We start from the raw sequence: 18,432 nt of genomic DNA, 5'->3' as shown, positions 1-18,432 counted from the left end.
GCAGTCGCCATCCCCGAATTGTTCTTCAACAGCGGGAAGTAAGAAGATGCTTAAGACATCAATGTAGGCCTGTGCTGTGATAGTACTACGCAGAACAACAAGGGGTGCAAGCCCCCTCCATGAAAAACACGACCACACCACAACACCACCGCCTCCGAATTTTACTATTGGCACTACACACGCTGGCAGATGACGGTCACCGGGCATTCGCAATACCGACACCCTGCCATCGGATCGCCACATTGCGTACCGTGATTGTCACTGCACACAATGTTTTTCCACTGTTCAGTCGCCCAGTGTTTACGCTCCTTACACCAAGAGAGGCGTCGTTTGCCATTTACTGGCGAGATGTGTGGCTTAGAGCAGCCGCTCGACCATGAAATCCAAGTTTTCTCACATCCCGCCTAACTGTCATAGTACTTGCAGTGGATCCTGATGCAGTTTGAAATTCCTGTGTTGTGGTCTGGATAGATGTCTGCCTATTACACATTAGGATCCTTTTCAACTGTCGGCGGTCTCTGTCAGTCAACAGTCGACGTCGACCTGTAAGCTTTGGTGCTATACGTGTCCCTTCACGTTCCCACTTCTCTATCACATAGGAAAGAGTGGAGCTGGGATGTTTAGAAGTGTGGAAATCTCGCTTACAGACGTATGCCACAAATGACACCCAATCACCTGACCACATTCGAAGTCCGTGAGTTCCGCGGAGTGCCCCGTTCTGCTCTCTCATGATACCTAATGACTACTGAGTCGCTGATATGGAGTACCTCGCAGTAGGTGGCAGCACAATACATCTAATATGAAAACGTATGTTTTTGGAGATGTCCGGATACTCTTGATCGCATAGTGTATATTGACTTCTTAAATCTAAGACAGTGTTTAACTCCATAAGTTGTGTGTTACATGAAGAGACCTCGCCAGTAAGTAGCTAAATTTTAGAAAACTTTATATGAAAATGTTTGGAAACATATAAACATAGTACAATATTTTATGCATGCAAGTGAAAAGGGACACTGAAATTTAAGTGTAACAAGAATGAGAAATATTCTATTAACAAAGTCATGCATAATTCCTATAGTTGTTCAGAATATGTTCGGATAATTTTTCCGGGTAATCATGTTTACTGAAACGTTCTCACACAAAAAATTCGGAAGCGTTGCTTTTCGGAACACCCTCGTAATTTCAGCTAGGCTATAGGCATTCCAACAACTCGTTCCTTGCGGACACACTCAGAACACCCGCCTAGATAATGCATCTTGGGGTTAGTAATGCAGTCTGTGACAGTGGGAAGTGTGTGCCACAGCTGGCAACTTCTACTTCACCTCCCGCCTGTTGCTACCTTTGTAAGTAGGCTGTTTAGGTTTTTATGTTGGTAACGTCACTTAGTGCTCTGTATGAAAATCGCTGGCTGTGCTGTGTGTAGTCTGTGGCTGGTTGGCATTGTTGGAATATTCGATATTATAGTGTTGGGAAGATGGGTGTGAACAGCACATAGCGTTGCGCAGTTGGAGGTGAGCCGCCAGCAGTGTATTGGATATCATGAACTTATATATATATATATATATATATATATATATATATATATATATATATATATATATATAGTGCTACAAAAAGGCACGGCCAAGCTTTCAGGAAACATTCCTCACACACAAATAAAGAAAAGATGTTATGTGGACATGTGTCCGGAAAGGCTTAGTTTCCATGTTAGAGTTCATTTTAGTTTCGTCCACGTTACGCTCAATGGAGCACGTTATCATGATTTCATACGGGATACTCTACCTGTGCTGCTAGAACATGTGCCTTTACAAGTACGACACAACATGTGGTTCATGCACGATGGAGCTCCTGCACATTTCAGTCGAAATGTTCGTACGCTTCTCAACAACAGATTCGGTGACCGATGGATTGGTAGAGGCGAACCAATTCCATGGCCTCCACGCTCTCCTGACTACAACCCTCTTGACTTTCATGTATGTGGGCATTTGAAAGCTCTTGTCTACGCAACCCCGGTACCAAATGTAGAGACTCTTCGTGCTCGTATTGTGGACGGCTGTGATACAATACGCCATTCTCCAGGGCTGCATCAGCGCATCAGGGATTCCATGCGACGGAGGGTGGATGCATGTATCTTCGCTAACGGAGGACATTTTGAACATTTCCTGTAACAAAGTGTTTGAAGTCACGCTGGTACGTTCTGTTGCTGTGTGTTTCCATTACATGATTAATGTGATTTGAAGAGAAGTAATAAAATGAGCTCTAACATGGAAAGTAAGCGTTTCCGGACACATGTCCACATAACATATTTTCTTTCTTTGTGTGTGAGGAATGTTTTCTGAAAGTTTGCCCGCACCTTTTTGTAACACCCTGTATATATAGTGACTTTTGAACATTATTAAGGTAAATACATTGTTTGTTCTCTATCAAAACCTTTCATTTGCTGACTATGCCTATCAGTAGTTAGTGCATTCAGTAGTTAGAATCTTTTATTTAGCTGGCAGTAGTGGCGTTCGCTGTATTGCAGTAGTTCGAGTAACGAAGATTTTTGTGAGGTAAGTGATTCATGAAAGGTATAGGTTATTGTTAGTCAGGGCGATTCTTTTGTAGGGATTTTTGGAAGTCAGATTGCGTTGCGCTAAAAGTATTGTGTTTCGGTTTAGTGTTGATCAGAATAAGTAAAGAGAGTAATGTCTGAGTACATTCAGTTTTGCTTAGCTGTTTGAAAATCAATTAATGTAGAGGTATTCCAGCACATTAATTCATGAATTTTTCAAAGGGGATGTTTCACCTTTGCTAACAGTACGTGATGTATGTTACAGGAGAACGGCGGAACCGAAGTTGGGCGTCGACGAGGAGGAGGCGGACCGCCTGCGCGCTGTGTTTGGCTACGGCGGAGGCGGCGCTGCAGGGGAGACGACGCACGGCGTGGGATACGGAGTGAGTGCCCAGCAGGCGGGCGCGTCTGTAGCTGTACTACACGATTCATTGCTCTCGTCTGCTCTGGCACCCAGCAATTCACAGGCACTAACCGCTCCCCTGTGTCAAAAACCGTCTACCTGAACAATGAAGAAGTATGAAGTATTAAAGTACAAGGCGCATTTGAAAAGTCCGTGTAAAGTCCTAGAGATGGCAACACGGGCGCTTATCGAGGTCATGTTTAGTTAGTAGCATCTTTGGAAAGAACTCACACCAAGTTTCAGCCATATTGGTCTATTTATTTGTGTTTGGCATTCGCGTGAATCAAGGAAGTCGAATGATTGTCAAAAAATGGACGAAGAAGAATTTCGTGTGGTGATTAAACATTACTTTATGATAGGCAAAACGCCTCAGGAGACTAAAGAGAAGCTTGATAAACGTTACGGTGACTCTGCACCTTCGATCAGAACAGTTTATAAGTGGTTTCAAAATTTTCGGCGTGGCCATATGGGTACAGGTGATGCTGAACGTTCTGGTCGCCCTGTGGAGGTTACAAATCCAGAAATCTTTGATAAAATCCATGATATGAAGATGGATGAGAGAAGCGTTAAGGTGCGTGAGATTTCTACAGCTGGGGGCAACTCGAATGACCGGTTACATAATGTTTTGCATAAACATTTGGACATGAGATAGCTATCCGCAAGATTGGTTCCACGATTGCTGACGCTTGACCAAAAACGGAATCGTGTGAAGTGTTGCAAAGATGGTTTGCAGCTGTTCAGGAAGAATCCGCAGGACTTAAAGCGTCGTTTCGTCACTGTGGATGAAACATGGATACATTACCATACTCCTGAGACCAAAAAGCAATCTAAACAATGGCTTACCAGGGGAGAATTTGCACCAAAAATGGCGAAGACCAGTCCTTCAGCCGGAAAGATTATGGCGACTGCCTTTTGGGTTTCGCAAGGGATAATCCTCGTCGACTATATGGAAAAGGGTAAAACTATTAGAGGTGTATATTATTCATCGTTATTGGACCGTTTGAAAAAAAAAAAAAACGAGTTGCAAGAAAAACGCCGGCGATTGGACCGCAAAAAAGTTCTTTTCCATCACAACACTGCACCAGCACAAACCTCAGCAGTTGTGGTAGCAAAAGTAATGGAAATAGGATTCCAACTCGTTTCACATTCCCCATATTCTCCAGACTTGGCTCCCTCGGACTACTGTTTGTTCCAAAATTTGAAGAAATGGCTGTCGGGACAAAGATTTTATTCAAACGAGGAGGTGATTGCAGAAACTAATAGCTATTTTGCAGACTTGACCAATTCCTATTATTCGGAAGGGATCAGCAAATTAGAACAGCGTTGGACGATGTGTATAAGTCTAAAAGGAGACTATGTCGAAAAATAACAAAGGGTTTACCTCAAACAAGTAAGTAGTTTTTATTTTTGCACGGACTTCTCAAACGCCCCTCGTATGTAGCTGGGATGAACCCAGTCACCTAGCGACAGGAGGTAGCCACTGTGGCAGTCGGTCGACTTGTCAAGTCACTCAGTGGCACACTGTTTTTGTATTGTATATCTACAGTGTGATTGAGTTCCCCCCTACTCCTGTGTTTTATGCAACCCCGCAACGCTTTCAAATACCATGTGAGAGATTTTCATACTCTATCACTCGCTAGGAGCGAACTGTTAGCCGTACGGAAAAAATGAACACAAACTTTTTTGTAGGAAATTTAATGCAGTTTTCGTTTTCACTAGAGGCCGTAGTTTTCGAATTATTCAAGAAAAACGTACAAAAGTGACCTTTAAACACGTTTTCTTGAATAACTCGAAAACCATGGCCTCTAGCGAAAACGTATATCAGTACAAAATTTAGCTACATTAAATATTCTACTAAAAGATACTCGTCGTTTTTCTGTAGACCCGATAGTTTACATGTGGCGAGAGACAGAATATGAAATCTTGCACGTAGTATTTGAATGCGTTGTGGGTTGCATAAAACCCAAAGGCAGAGGCAGCTGAATCACTCAGTATATCCGATCTGGAAAGGTATATGATATGAAGAATAGAACTCTATGAAAGAGGTTTATTGAGCAAGCGGGAGGTCGACTAAGCGCATGACATAACTAATGTAAAGTGAACTGTCATGATCCTATAATGAATTGTGTTTTCTTTCAAAATCTGCTTGTAGAGTGTCTTAACACATATCCACATCTAACACCTACATCATCCTGTTTCAGCACCACCTGCATCCGTTCTACTACAATAACAACGAGGATTCTCTGCTGTACCAGTGCGCGTTGCAAGGTTGGTTTTACTTATTCGTCTATTGCATTACTTTATGTAGTGTTCACACTCAGTTTCCCTCAGACAACTAAGTTGTATGTTCACTTATTTTCAAATTACCAATTAGTTGACAGTGAGGTCCCTCGAGGCCGGCAGGTAAAGAAAATTAAAAAAAAAAAAAAAAAGAAAAGGAAAAGGAAGACCTTGGAATGGAGAGTGGATTACCTTGCTGAGCAAAAACTTTTCTACACTCACCTGAGCTCACTTCCGGCAACCAATTAAAACCTAAGTCAGCTGAGGCAGATGACAATTTGAATCTCGACCCACCACATCACATGTCCTACGTCTCAAGACTTGTCACTGAACTTTCTCTGACTACTTGACGTCGTGAAAAGAGCCTGCAGACAAACGGAAAACATTCATGGAAATTTAGCCATCATTTGGCCAGTGTTAGCTCATCATTTCTCCCTCAGTTAGATAGCCATTTAAAACCTACCTTAAAATAAACTACTTATTAATATAGTCATTTCTGTTTCATTAATCAAGACTTATACTGTTTTTCTGTGCTTCACTTATTGAGAAAAAAGGTCTACCTTTAAAATAATTTAGCACTATTCATTGTAGTTCACACAATGAACATCAAGTAAGAAATATGACAAAATGGTTCAAATGGCTCTGAGCACTATGGGACTCAACTGCTGAGGTCATTAGTCCCCTAGAACTTAGAACTAGTTAAACCTAACTAACCTAAGGACATCACAAACATCCATGCCCGAGGCAGGATTCGAACCTGCGACCGTAGCGGTCTTGCGGTTCCAGACTGCAGCGCCTTTAACCACACGGCCACTTCGGCCGGCTAGAAATATGACACCATTGATATTTCACTGATACATTGCTTGAAGTTTTAAAGCAGGTAATGCTAAGTCTAGAAATACAGCACACTTCTGAAATAATTTCTGAATGTCTTCGGAAATTCTTCTCGTGACTAGATGTGTATTTTCCGACGTAACCGAATGTAAGTCGTCCATGTGGTTAACGCTGCGCTCTATCAGTACGCCTATAATTCTGAAAGTGTGTCTGTTATGCCCATAAATGTGAAACAGTTAGCTACGAGTTACAGAATGAAAGTAAGTGAACTTAACTACGAATTAAACGGACAAATACAACTCGGAAAAAGTGGTAGCTAAAGGAATTGTTATTCTGAAGGTTGCAATTGCCGCATTCAGAAATCAGACGGCAAAAACGCAGTATTCACTAAAATATAAATGTGTTATGACAAATGAAGATGGATGAAAACCTGCCTTGACATAAAATTATGCAGTAAGTGTTTACCTATACATTTTCAAGTGATTCAGCCTAAAGGCACGGAGATCAACCGCCATTACCATGGATAAATTGATGCCAACGAATAGAGTTTTGGAATTTGCTGGTACTCTGTCCCTAAGAACATCTTTAACATGACGGAACACACATTTGAAACTAACTCTCTAATTATTATCTTTTTTATTAAATACTGATCTTCAGAATTTTCCCAGGGAAAGACAACTCAAACTTAACCTATTCATTTATAACCAACATACACAAGCGCAACGGAATCTGACTGCTACACATTGACAACATGACTTCCAATAACTAACGCAAAAAAAAAATGAAATTAAAAAAATATGAAACTACCTACAACTCTGTTAATCGCCTAAACTCATTTCAATCACGAATCCCGATAGTGGAAACCCCATTCTTTTTATAAATCACTTACCTCACAGAAAATCTTCATAACACGAACTACAGCAAGTATCAACAACGGCCAGCCAAATGAAAAGATTCTAACTACAGTACTATAGACTCTAACTACTAGGAGACGTACGGTTAGCAAAATAAAGATTTTGTTGAAGAGAAAACAATGTATTTAGAAAATTTTACCTTATTCATATGACATCCAGTTCCAAAAATTATAGAGTTGTCAATAATCCCACTACCCAAACATTATCAACCACACATCCATTATAATGCATTTCCTTGGGTCTCAGTTTAAATGCATGTCCCAAGAACACAAAGTCTCCACTAAGAATAACATGCCCGTACACGTCCCTATCCACTTGCTGATTGCTAGTCCGTCCGACTACAGAATCTCTTGATGAGGACGCAGAGCTGTCAGCGGTATTAACATAGTCTGCAGAGCTACCAACATACAAACAGGCTACTTACACGTTTAACTTCCCTTGGTGCTTGGAAAACCCTGTGATTACTCCTATTTTATTCGAGATTGCACTCTAACGTCGCGTTTTCGAAATTTCTGACTTAATATCACATACTTGTTCGAATTTGTTTTCGTTCAATCCATTAGAGGTTGAATAAAACTGCCCACTGTGATACAGACCGTTAACCGTCGGCTGCTGCTAATCAGATTAGAAGAAGCAGTATGGAGCAGATATTATTCAGATTAATCCATTGGAAGAAGGTAAAGACGGCTTGAGACAGTGGATGCATACATTATTAGAGCAAAATTATCTGTACGCCGCTATGTGACGCGGAATTGACCGCTAGATGGCAGGAGAGGCGGACCTGCCAGCACAAAAGGAGTCGGGGAGTATTGTGGTGTCAGTAGAGATGCAGAAACTGCGGAATGGATCGGTCAGGAGAATTCAGTAACTTCGAACCTGGACTAGGCATTGGATATCACCAGAGTAGCAAATGTATCAGGGACGTTTCAACTCTTCTAAAGCCACTTATGTGCCTTGTTGGTGATGTGATTGTGAAGTAGGAACGCAAAGGAACATCCATAACTAGACCAAGAGCAGACACACTTAATGTAGGATACTGAAGGGCATTCCGGAGGATGGTTGTAAACAATCGAATGAAATCAGCAGAAGGAATCACTCGTGAGTTATAAAGTGGTACCAGCAATCTAGTTAGCACAATGACTATGCGCTGCGAGTTAAAAAGTACAGGGCACAATGGTCGAGCAGCTCATCACAAACCACCAATTTCTGTTATAAATGATAAGCGACGCTTGAGCCGGTGTAAAGAGCAACGCCACTGGTCAGTGGATGACTGTAAACATGTCATTTGGAGAAATGAATCTCTCTATACTTTGTGGCAATACCAAGGAAGGGTTTGGATTTGCTTGATGCCTGAAGAACGCTACCTGCTGCGTGTGTAGCGCCAGCAGCGAAGTACACAGAAGGTGGTGTTATGGTACGGCGATGTTTTCCGTGGTTAGAGTGCGGTCTTATTATTGTGGTGCCAAATGCAGAGGGATATGATCAGATATAATAGTAATGTGTATGGCACACAGTAAAGGAAAAGTTCGGAGATGACTGTTTTGGCAGCATGTCAGTGCATCCTGCCCTAAAACTGCATTTGCAAAGCACTGTGTTGTGAACAATTACATACACTATGTGATCAAAAGTATCCGGACACTTTTTTTTCATATTAGGTGCATTGTGTTGCCACGTACTGCCAGGTACTCCATATCAGCGACCTCAGTAGTCATTGGACATTGTGAGAGAGTAGAATGGGGAGCTCCCCAGAACTCACGGACTTTGAAAGTGGTCAGATGATTGGGTGTCACTTGTGTCATACGTCTGTAAGCGAGATTTTCATACTCCTAAACATCCCTAGGTCTACTGTTTCCGATGTGATAGTGAAGCGGAAACGTGAAGGGACACGTATAGCACAATAGGGTACAGGCCGACCTCGTCTGTTGAGTGACAGAGACCGCCGACAGTTGAAGAGGGTCGTAATGTGTAATAGGCAGACATCCATCCAGACCGTCACACAGGAATTCCAAGCTGCATCAGGATCCACTGCAAGTACTATGACAGTTAGATGGGAGGTGAGAAAACCTTGATTTCATGGTCAAGCGGCTGCCCATAAGCCACACATCACGCCTGCAAATGCCACACGACGCCTCGCTTGGTGTAAGGAGAGTAAACATCGCACGATTGAACAGTGGAAAAACGTTGTGTGGAGACGAATAGCGGTACACAATGTGGCGAACCGATGGCAAGGCGTGGGTATGGCAAATGGACGGTGAATGTCATCTACCAGGGTGTGTAGTGCCAACAGTTAAATTTGTGTTTGGTGGTGTTATGGTGTGGTCGTGTTTCTCATGGAGGGGACTTGCACCCCTTGTTTTTTTGCGTGGCACTGTCACAGCACAGGCCTACGTTGATATCTTAAGCGGCTTCTTGCTTCCTGCTGTTGAAGAGCAATTCGGGGATGGCACATGCATCTTTCAACAAGGTCGCGTGCCTGTTGAGAATGCACGGCCTTTGGATGAGTGGTTACACTACAATAACATCCCTGTAATGGACTGGCCTGCACAGAGTCCTGACCTGAATCCTGTAGAAAACCTTTGGGATGTTTTGGAACGCCGACTTCGTGCAAGGACTCACCGACGGACATCGATACCTCTCCTCAGTGCAGCACTCCGTGAAGAATGGGCTGCCATTCCCCAATAAACCTTTCAGCACCTGATTGAACGTATGCCTGCGAGTGTGGATGCTATCATCAAGACTAAGGGCGTGCCAACACCATATTGAATTCCAGCATAACCGACGGTTGTCGCCACGAACTTGTAAGTCGTTTTCAATCAGGTCTCCGGATACTTTTGATCACATAGTGTACCTGAAACTGACTGCCCTGCTGAGAGTCTCAACCAAAACACAGTGGAACCCCTTTAGGATGAGTTAGAATGCTGACTTCGCTCCTGACCCCAGCATCCAACATTACCTTGTCAGGTTTCAGATTTTGAGGAAGAATGAGCTGCCATTTCTCCACAGATACTGAGACACCTCTCTGACAGTGTCCCCAGCAGATATGAAGCCGTTTTGAAGGCGAATGTTGGGTACCTTCCATATTAACGTCCACTAATAGCGACTGGGTACTTTTGATGAGGTAGTGTGTAGGTTTTCCATCACTCATCTCACAATGCTGTCATAAAATTTTGTTGTAATAAATACCACAGAAAGAGTTCTGCACCGCTTGTATATTTCCGAACATTGGTGGAATGCCTCATAAAGTTAGGAACACAGCTATACTGTGACGTAAAAGCGATGCTATAATTAATATAAAAACAGTCTGTTGGAAGAGCCGCATTTTTGAACATCTGTGAAACCAAAATCTGTTGCTGGTTAACATTAAATACCTGTTGTTCCACCCTGTGCTTTGTAGAATGCTTGAATCCCCCTTATAAGGCGAGACGCAGCTGCTCATGTCTCTGTCACTGATGAACGGCGGCGCCTCTGACGTCATCCATTGTGTGAGGGTGGTTCCAGCGACGATTCCGTGAAAGTCTCGATGTGTTCACGAAGTGGATGCGGTGTTCTTTGTGTAATTGTCCTGAGAGACAAACCGGAAATGTTAACAAAATTTACGTCGATAGCTGCAGAAAGCATGCGATTTCTGTACGTAATATCGGCCCCTAAACATGATTTGTTCACCTCCCTACTGAAGGGATTACATGCGTGAGACGCCAATTAGTAGCACGTCGCCTTCTCATTGTTCACATCTACATCTACATTTATACTCCGCAAGCCACCAAACGGTGTGTGGCGGAGGGCACTTTACGTGCCACTGTCATTACCTCCCTTTTCTGTTCCAGTCGCGTATAGTTCGCGGGAAGAACGACTGTCTGAAAGCCTCCGTGCGCGCTCGAATCTCTCTAATTTTACATTCGTGATCTCCTCGGGAGGTATAAGTAGGGGGAAGCAATATATTCGATACCTCATCCAGAAACGCACCCTCTCGAAACCTGGCGAGCAAGCTACACCGCGATGCAGAGCGCCTCTCTTGCAGAGTCTGCCACTTGAGTTTGCTAAGCATCTCCGATGACGATCATCAAATGTCAGACAAACCGTGCACAGAAAACGGCGACATTGGTCTAAATTTCAATAAGGTGTTGCCTTGACTACCTTCAAAGAGCACAGAGGCGCTAGGGGCTAGTACTCTAACTCCTAAGGATTAGTTAGAGGCCAGGCTGATCGCTCGGACCTGTTGCGTGCTGCTTGGGTCGACGCAGTTCACTGTTTGCTCCAAGCGGTAGCATGCGGTTCTCTTGCATTTTCCTCGAGCTTTTTACGAGCCATAATTTGTTGATGATGCTGTTGGCCGCGGGTCACCAGTGTGAGGTAGAGCTTCAGTTTTATAAGCCACATGATATTGGTTGCATGCTCGAATGACTCCGCATTGAGCACGAACCCAGTGCGCAACGTTCCCAAAGTCCACAGAAAATTCACACTGCGTGTACGATATGAGTCTGAAATGTCCTCTGTGGCATGCTGACAGACTGAACAGTGTTCACTAGTCGAACTATCCTTTCTTGCCGTTCACGAATGGAGACAAAGCGTGCTCTACTGAGAATGTGTGTTAATTTTTATCTCCGTCACACAGGTGGACCCTCGTAGTGGTTTCCTGCAGTAGGAAAGAATATTAAGGAAGAATTTTCCGATAAGAGAACACACAAACTGTGCTGGACATAAGTGGGTGATGCAAAACGGTTTTTGAGCCGTTCAAGTAGAGTCGTGGAAATAATCAGCAATCACCAATTTGTGCTCAAATAACCTACCAATAATGAAGAGTAGGTTAAAGTTTAAAGGACTAATCAGGAGAATAACACCCAAAGATGTGGGATACGGAAGTACTAAGGAATGAAGAAGTACTCTTGAAGTTCTCTGAGGCTGTAGATACTGCGATTAGGAATAGCTCTGTAGGCAGTGCAGCTGAAGAGGTCTAGACGTCTCTAAAAATGTACAGTCACAGAAAGTAGAAACAAAACATAGGTACAAGGAAGGCAACTGTGAAGAAATAGTGGGAAACAGAAGAAATACTTCAGTTGATCGATAAAAGAAGGAAATACAAAAATTTTCAGGGATATTCGAAATAAAAAAAATAACAGTCCCTTAAAAACGAAATACATAGGAAGTGCAGGGAAGCTAAGGTGGAATGGCTGCATGAAAAATGAGAAGAAACCGAAAAAGAAATGACTGTCAGGAGGACTCATTCAGCATACGGAAAAGTCAAAACAATCGTTGGTGAAATTAAAAGCAAGAGCGGAAACTTTAAGAGTGCAATGGGAATTCCACTGTCAAATGCAGAGGAGACAGAAAGAGTACACTGAAGGCCTCTTTCAGGGGGACGACTTGTCTGGTGAGGTGAAGGAAGAAGAAACACGAGCCTATAGGGAAGGGATAGGGGATCCAGTATTAGAATCACAATTTAAAACAGCTTCGGAAGACTTAAATCAAATAAGGCACAAGGGATAGATAAAATTACTTCGGAATATCTAAAGTCATTGGAGAAAGTGGCAACAAAACGACTATTCACGTTGGTGTCTAGAATATGTGAAAATGTAGACTGTATGAGACTGGCGATATACCATCAGATTTTCGGAAAAACATCATCCACACAATTCCGAGAAAATCAAGGCGCGACAAGCGAGAGAATTATGGCACAATCAGCTTAACAGGTCATACATCCAAGTTGTTGACTAGAACAGAACACAGAAGAATGGGAAAGAAAATGAGTATCTGTTAGATGACGATTAGTTTGGTTTTAGGAAAGGTAAAGGCACCATAGAGGCAGTTCTGATGTTGCTGTTGACAATGGATACAAGATTGAAGAAAAATCAAGACATGGTCATACGATTTGCGGACCTGGGAAAAGCGTTCGTCAATGCAAAATGGTGCAAGATATTCGCATTTCTGGGAAATGAAAGGGATAAGCTGTAGGAAGGACGTGTAATATACAGTACGTACAAGAACCAAGAGGGAACAATAAGAACGGAAGACCAAGAACGGAGTAAGAATATAAGGCAGGGATGGAGTCATTCGCTCCTGCTGTTCCATCTACTCTTGTACATCGAAGAAGCAATAACGGAAATAGAAGGAAGCTTCAAGGGTGGTATTAAAATTTAAAGTGAAAGGATGTCAGTGAGAAGATTCGCTGATGATACAGCTATCCACAGTGAAAGTGAAAAAGAATTACAGGATTTGTTGGTTGGAATGGACAGTCTAATGAGCACAGGATGGGCACTGAGTAAATCGAAGAAGCAGGAAAGTAATGAGAAGTAGTAGAAAAGAGAACAGCGAGAAACTTAACATCAGAATTGAGAATGACGAAGTAGACGAAGTTAAGAAAGTCTGCTACATAGGCAGGAGAATAACCCGAGACGGACTGAGGAAGGAGGACATAAAAAGCAGACTAGCACTGGCAAAAAGGGCATTCGTGGCCAAGAGAAGTCTACTAGTATCAAACATAGGCCTTAATATCAGGAAGAACTTTCTGACAATGTGTAGTAGGAACACAATATTGTCTAAGGTGAGTTATGGACTGTGGGAAAACAGGAACAGAAGGGAAATGAAGCATTTTAGATGTGGTACTACAGACGAATATTGAAAATTAGGTGGAATGGTAAGATAAGGAATGAAGAGGTTCTTCGCAGAATCGACGAAGAAAGAAATATATGGAAAACACAGATAAGGAGAAAAAATGTTCAAATGTGTGTGAAATCTTATGGGACTTAGCTGCTCAGGTCATCAGCCCCTAAGCTTACAGACTACTTAACCTAAATTATCCTAAGGACAAACACGCACCCATGTCCGAGGGAGGAATTGAATCTCCGCCGGGACCAGCCGCACAGTCCATGACTGCAGCGCCTTAGACCGGTCGGCTAATCCCACGCGGCACGGATAAGGAGATGGGAGAGAATGACAGGACATCTGTTATGACATTATGACATCAGGGAATAACTTACACGGTGCTAGAGGGAGCTGTTGAGGTCAAAAACTGTAGACAGAGGTTGGAACACATCCTGAAAAAAAATGAGAAGGTAGATCGCTACTCTGAGATGAAAAGGTTGGCGCAGGACATTCAGGAGAATGATGACTAAAAAGGAAGACGGTTGAAAACTGCCGGAAATCAAGATTTAGGTTTTCTGTGAGGTCCCTAAATCGCTTAAGGCATATGCCGGAACGGTTCCTATGAAAGGGAACGCCCTATTTCTTTACTCATCCTTTCTTCATCTGACCTTGTGCTCCGTCTCTAGTGTCCTAGTTGTCGACGGGTCGTTAAATATTACTCTTGCTTCCGTCCTCCGAATAACCTAATCATATCAGCAGAAAAGTGCTCGTCGAGCATATCGGAGTTTCTTATAACGTCTCAAGTCTCCTTACTAAACAATGAGACGGTATCTGGGCTTTTCATGATTTCATTCCGTCCTGTCTTCATTTGCTTCACAATATACGCTAACATTTGAGAAGTAATAACATGATGTTGAAAACTGACGAACTTACTGTAATGGGTGATCAAAAAAGTTTCCGTTTGAAGACGATGTTGCAGCGTATGTGCAACATAGCGCTACTCCGACGCGGGTATAAAAGCACCAAGTTGTAGGTAAGGGATCCGTGCAGCATTCGCGTCTTTCCGACATGCTTGTGGTGAACACGGAAACGTGAACTATGGTGACATTATTACCAAAGGCAGCTTAAGAGGACCAGCGTGCTGTTATTCTCTTCTCACGGACAAACACCGGTGGACATCCATCGAAGAATGAAGAATATGTATGGAGCAGCATATCTGTCTGTGGAATGGTGAGCTAAGTTCCGTGCTGCTTCATGATAACGCACGTCCTCATATCGCAAATATCGTAACGCAGAAATTACGCCAACTCGAGTGGGAGTCACCCGAGCACCCGCCCTCTAGTACTGATCTCTCCTCATGCGGTTATCACGCATTCGATACCTTAAAAAAGGGCCTTGAGGGGTCGACGATTCACGACGGAGGAGGGTGTGCAGGAGGCAGTTCCGCACTTCTTCACGCAGCAGGTCATGGTGTTTTATCATAACGGTATTTTCCACCTGGTGCGTCGGTGAAATGTTTACCTCAGTTTTTCCTGACTGGTCCACCGATTCTAGAGTGTACGACATTAGAACGGAAACATTTTTATCACCCCTTATGCTTAGTTGTGACGGAGTTACACTTCTGGCTTGAGAAAATTTGTGTCCGATGAAGAAACCTGAGCATTTTCTCATTAGGTTTCCACAATAATAATGTTACGCTTTATACACGTAGATTTATAAAAATCAACGTGGACAAGTATTGGAGTGTTCCCTTAAGAAAGAGCAACGACCTTTTCTTGCCCAGTTCTAGTAAAACTGAGCTTCCAATAATACACTACTGGCCATTAAAATTGCTAGACCCCGAAGGTGACGTGCTACAGACGCGAAATTTAACCGACAGGAAGAAGATGCTGTGATATGCCAATGATTAGCTTTCCAGAGCATTCACACAAGGTTGGCGTCGGTGGCGACACCTACAACGTGCTGACATGAGGAAAGTTTCCACCAGATTTCTCATACACAAACAGCAGTTGACGGGCGTTGCCTGGTGAAACGTTGTTGTGATGCCTCCTGTAAGGAGGAGAAATGTGTACCACCACGCTTCCGACTTTGATAAAGATCGGATTGTAGCCTATCGCGATTGCGGTTTATCGTATCGCGGCTTTGCTACTCGCGTTGGTCGAGATCCAATGACTTTTAGCAGAATATGGAATCGGTGGGTTCAGGAGGGTAACACGGATGCCGTGCTGGATCCCAACGGCCTCGTATCACTAGTAGTCGAGATGACAGTCATGTTATCCACATGGCTGTAACGGATCGTGCAGCCACGTCTCGATCCCTGAGTCAACAGATGGGGACGTTTGCAAGACAACAACCATCCTCACGAACAGTTCGACGACGTTTGCAGCAGCGTGGACTATCAGCTCGGAGACCATGGCTGCAGTTACTCTCGACGCTGCATCACAGACAGGAGCGCCTGCGATGGTGTACTCAACGACGAACCTGGGTGCACGAATGGCAAAACGTCTTCTTTTCGGATGAATACAGGTTTTGTTTACAGGATCATGATGGTCGCATCCGTGTTTGGCGACACCGCGGTGAGCGCACATTGGATGCGTGTATTCGTCATCGTCATACTGGCGTATCACCCGGCGTGATGGTACGGGGTGCCATTGGTTACACGTCTCGGTCACCTCTTGTTCGCATTGGGGGCACATTGAATAGTGGTCGTTACATTTCAGATGTGGCTCTACCCTTCATTCCCTGTCAAACCGTACATTTCAGCAGGATAGTGCACGACCGCATGTTGCAGGTCCTGTACGGGCCTTTCTGGATACAGAAAATGTTCGTCTGCTGCCCTGGCCAGCACATTCTCCAGATCTCTCACCAATTGAAAACGTCTGGTAATGGTGGCCCAGCAACTGGCTCGTCACAATACGCCAGTCACTACTCTTGATGAACTGTGGTATCGTGTTGAAGCTGCGTGGGCAGCTGTACCTGTACACGCCATCCAAGCTCTGTTTGACTCAATGCCCAGGCGTATCAAAGCCGTTATTATGGCGAGAGGTGGTTGTTCTGGGTACTGATTTCTCAGGATCTATGCACCCAAATTGCGTGAAAATGTAATCACATGTCAGTTCTAGTATAATATATTTGGCCAATGAATACTCGTTTATCATCTGCATTTCTTCATGGTGTAGCAATTTTAATGGCCGGTAGTGTATCAACGTAGACAGAAAGTTAACCTACGCTCTAACGTTTCAACAAGTCTTAACACTGAACTTTAATTCACAAACTTCTGCATAAGATCTGTGTTTATGACGTTTCTCTCTAATTGTTATTTAGATATTTCCACCTTTTGATTTTCTGTTTGTCCTAATTTCCCATGCGTCAGACGAAGTGAGATATTCAAAATGTTGCATATGCCAGAATGTAGAGTAATACGCACTGTCTGCCGTTTGCAGCTAGTAGATGAGGAGCCATTGTATCGCGCTGTTTGAATACAGACACAGGTTTCGCAGCGAGTAGAAAGCCGCCTTCACGCACGACCGAGGCAGATGGCGTACGCCGCGGGGAAGGCACGTCCGGCAACTCTTCATGTCGCCCCCCCTCCCATAGAACAAAAACTTACGACTCTGTCCCTTAGGCGTTGGAATCTGGCTGCATTCCTCGTCTCTTAACTTCTCTGTGGACTGCTCGACTCACAATGGCTTCGCCGCTTTGGGAACGAAGCGTGTACTGATTTTTTCCTGTAATGGCTGTGTCAAATGCTGTCGCCCTCGTGTCGTACCGGGCGGCCATAATTAAAGTGCAGCCATTCATAGAAGTCCACTGTTGGCTGTAATTATCTTACGGCAGTGAAACTTGGTAGATATTATAATGCGTAAATGCGGAACCGATTTACGGTAGAAAAAAATAGTTCTACTTTTGGCCACCAGGTCCACGTCCGGCGCTCTGAATGCAAGGAAGACGAATAGAAATATTTCCATATATAATGGATTAGGTACGGGACGTGGGCAGAAATGGTCAAACAAGACACGAACCATTTTATTATTAACCGCCGCTCACACAATTTGATGAATGTGAGTACTGGAGTCATCGAAGAGATGCTGTACAGCGCCAGATTTGCAACTGATGGCCAAAACTTGAACTACTTTTTTTTCCAGTGTGAATCTGTTCCGCAATAACGCATTAATGTATCTTCCAAGTTGAGCTGCTATGCCGTAATTACAGCGCACACTGGACCTCCCTGAGTACCTGTACTTTAATTGTAACAACCTGGTACATTTTTATCATTAATGTGTGCTGTTCTATTACTGTGGTATACACCACTTCTAACAAACACCGAACAACGCGCTCCAGTACGCGGCCGCCAAATACATCGCTGGCCGCACTTCTCCGGGCGGCTCGCGGCTACCATCGCTGGCCGCCTTCGCGCGCGCGCGTTTGCCAGCACACAGCAATTGGCTACGCCAGGAAACATTGCGATTGGTTTTCCCTGGAAAACAGCGACCCCAGCCTACGGCTCCATTAACTAGCAAGCCTTATATAAACCCGGCCGCCGCCGCAAACGACAGTTCTCATCGGGAAGTGCATTACGCCGTGTTCCAGCTGCTTGTGGATGACTCGCCGCACCACTCGAGGTTACGTGGCTGCTCGGCGGAAATCTAGCGACTTCACTAGGAGGTACTGAACTTTACTGGACTTGGGAATAATTACGGGACTTGCACCCCACTATGCACATTTGGACATTGATATAACCAAACTTTAATTATGCCTTACTTCTGAGTGTGAGCCTGGGTAGATGCTTGGCTAACATAATTGTTAAAAAGTGATTTGTGATTTAATAAACCTGACTGACAAGGTTATTGTGTTATTCCTGGTTATAA

General features: G+C 43.7%; 1 protein-coding gene across 1 annotated transcript in view; it reads left to right on the top strand.

Moving 5' to 3' along the window:
* LOC126482045 (elastin-like) overlaps positions 1–18,432 on the top strand; it is a 175,254-nt gene that overhangs the window by 109,204 nt on the left and 47,618 nt on the right. Inside the window, exons 3-4 of the mRNA XM_050106019.1 lie at positions 2,820–2,937; positions 5,159–5,225. Coding sequence (XP_049961976.1) covers positions 2,820–2,937; positions 5,159–5,225 — 185 coding nt within the window. The remainder of the gene's footprint in view (positions 1–2,819; positions 2,938–5,158; positions 5,226–18,432) is intronic.

This window comes from Schistocerca serialis, chromosome 5, assembly GCF_023864345.2.
Source record: "Schistocerca serialis cubense isolate TAMUIC-IGC-003099 chromosome 5, iqSchSeri2.2, whole genome shotgun sequence".
Taxonomy (NCBI): Eukaryota; Metazoa; Arthropoda; class Insecta; order Orthoptera; family Acrididae; genus Schistocerca; species Schistocerca serialis.
This window is presented reverse-complemented; position numbering and strand designations above follow the sequence as displayed.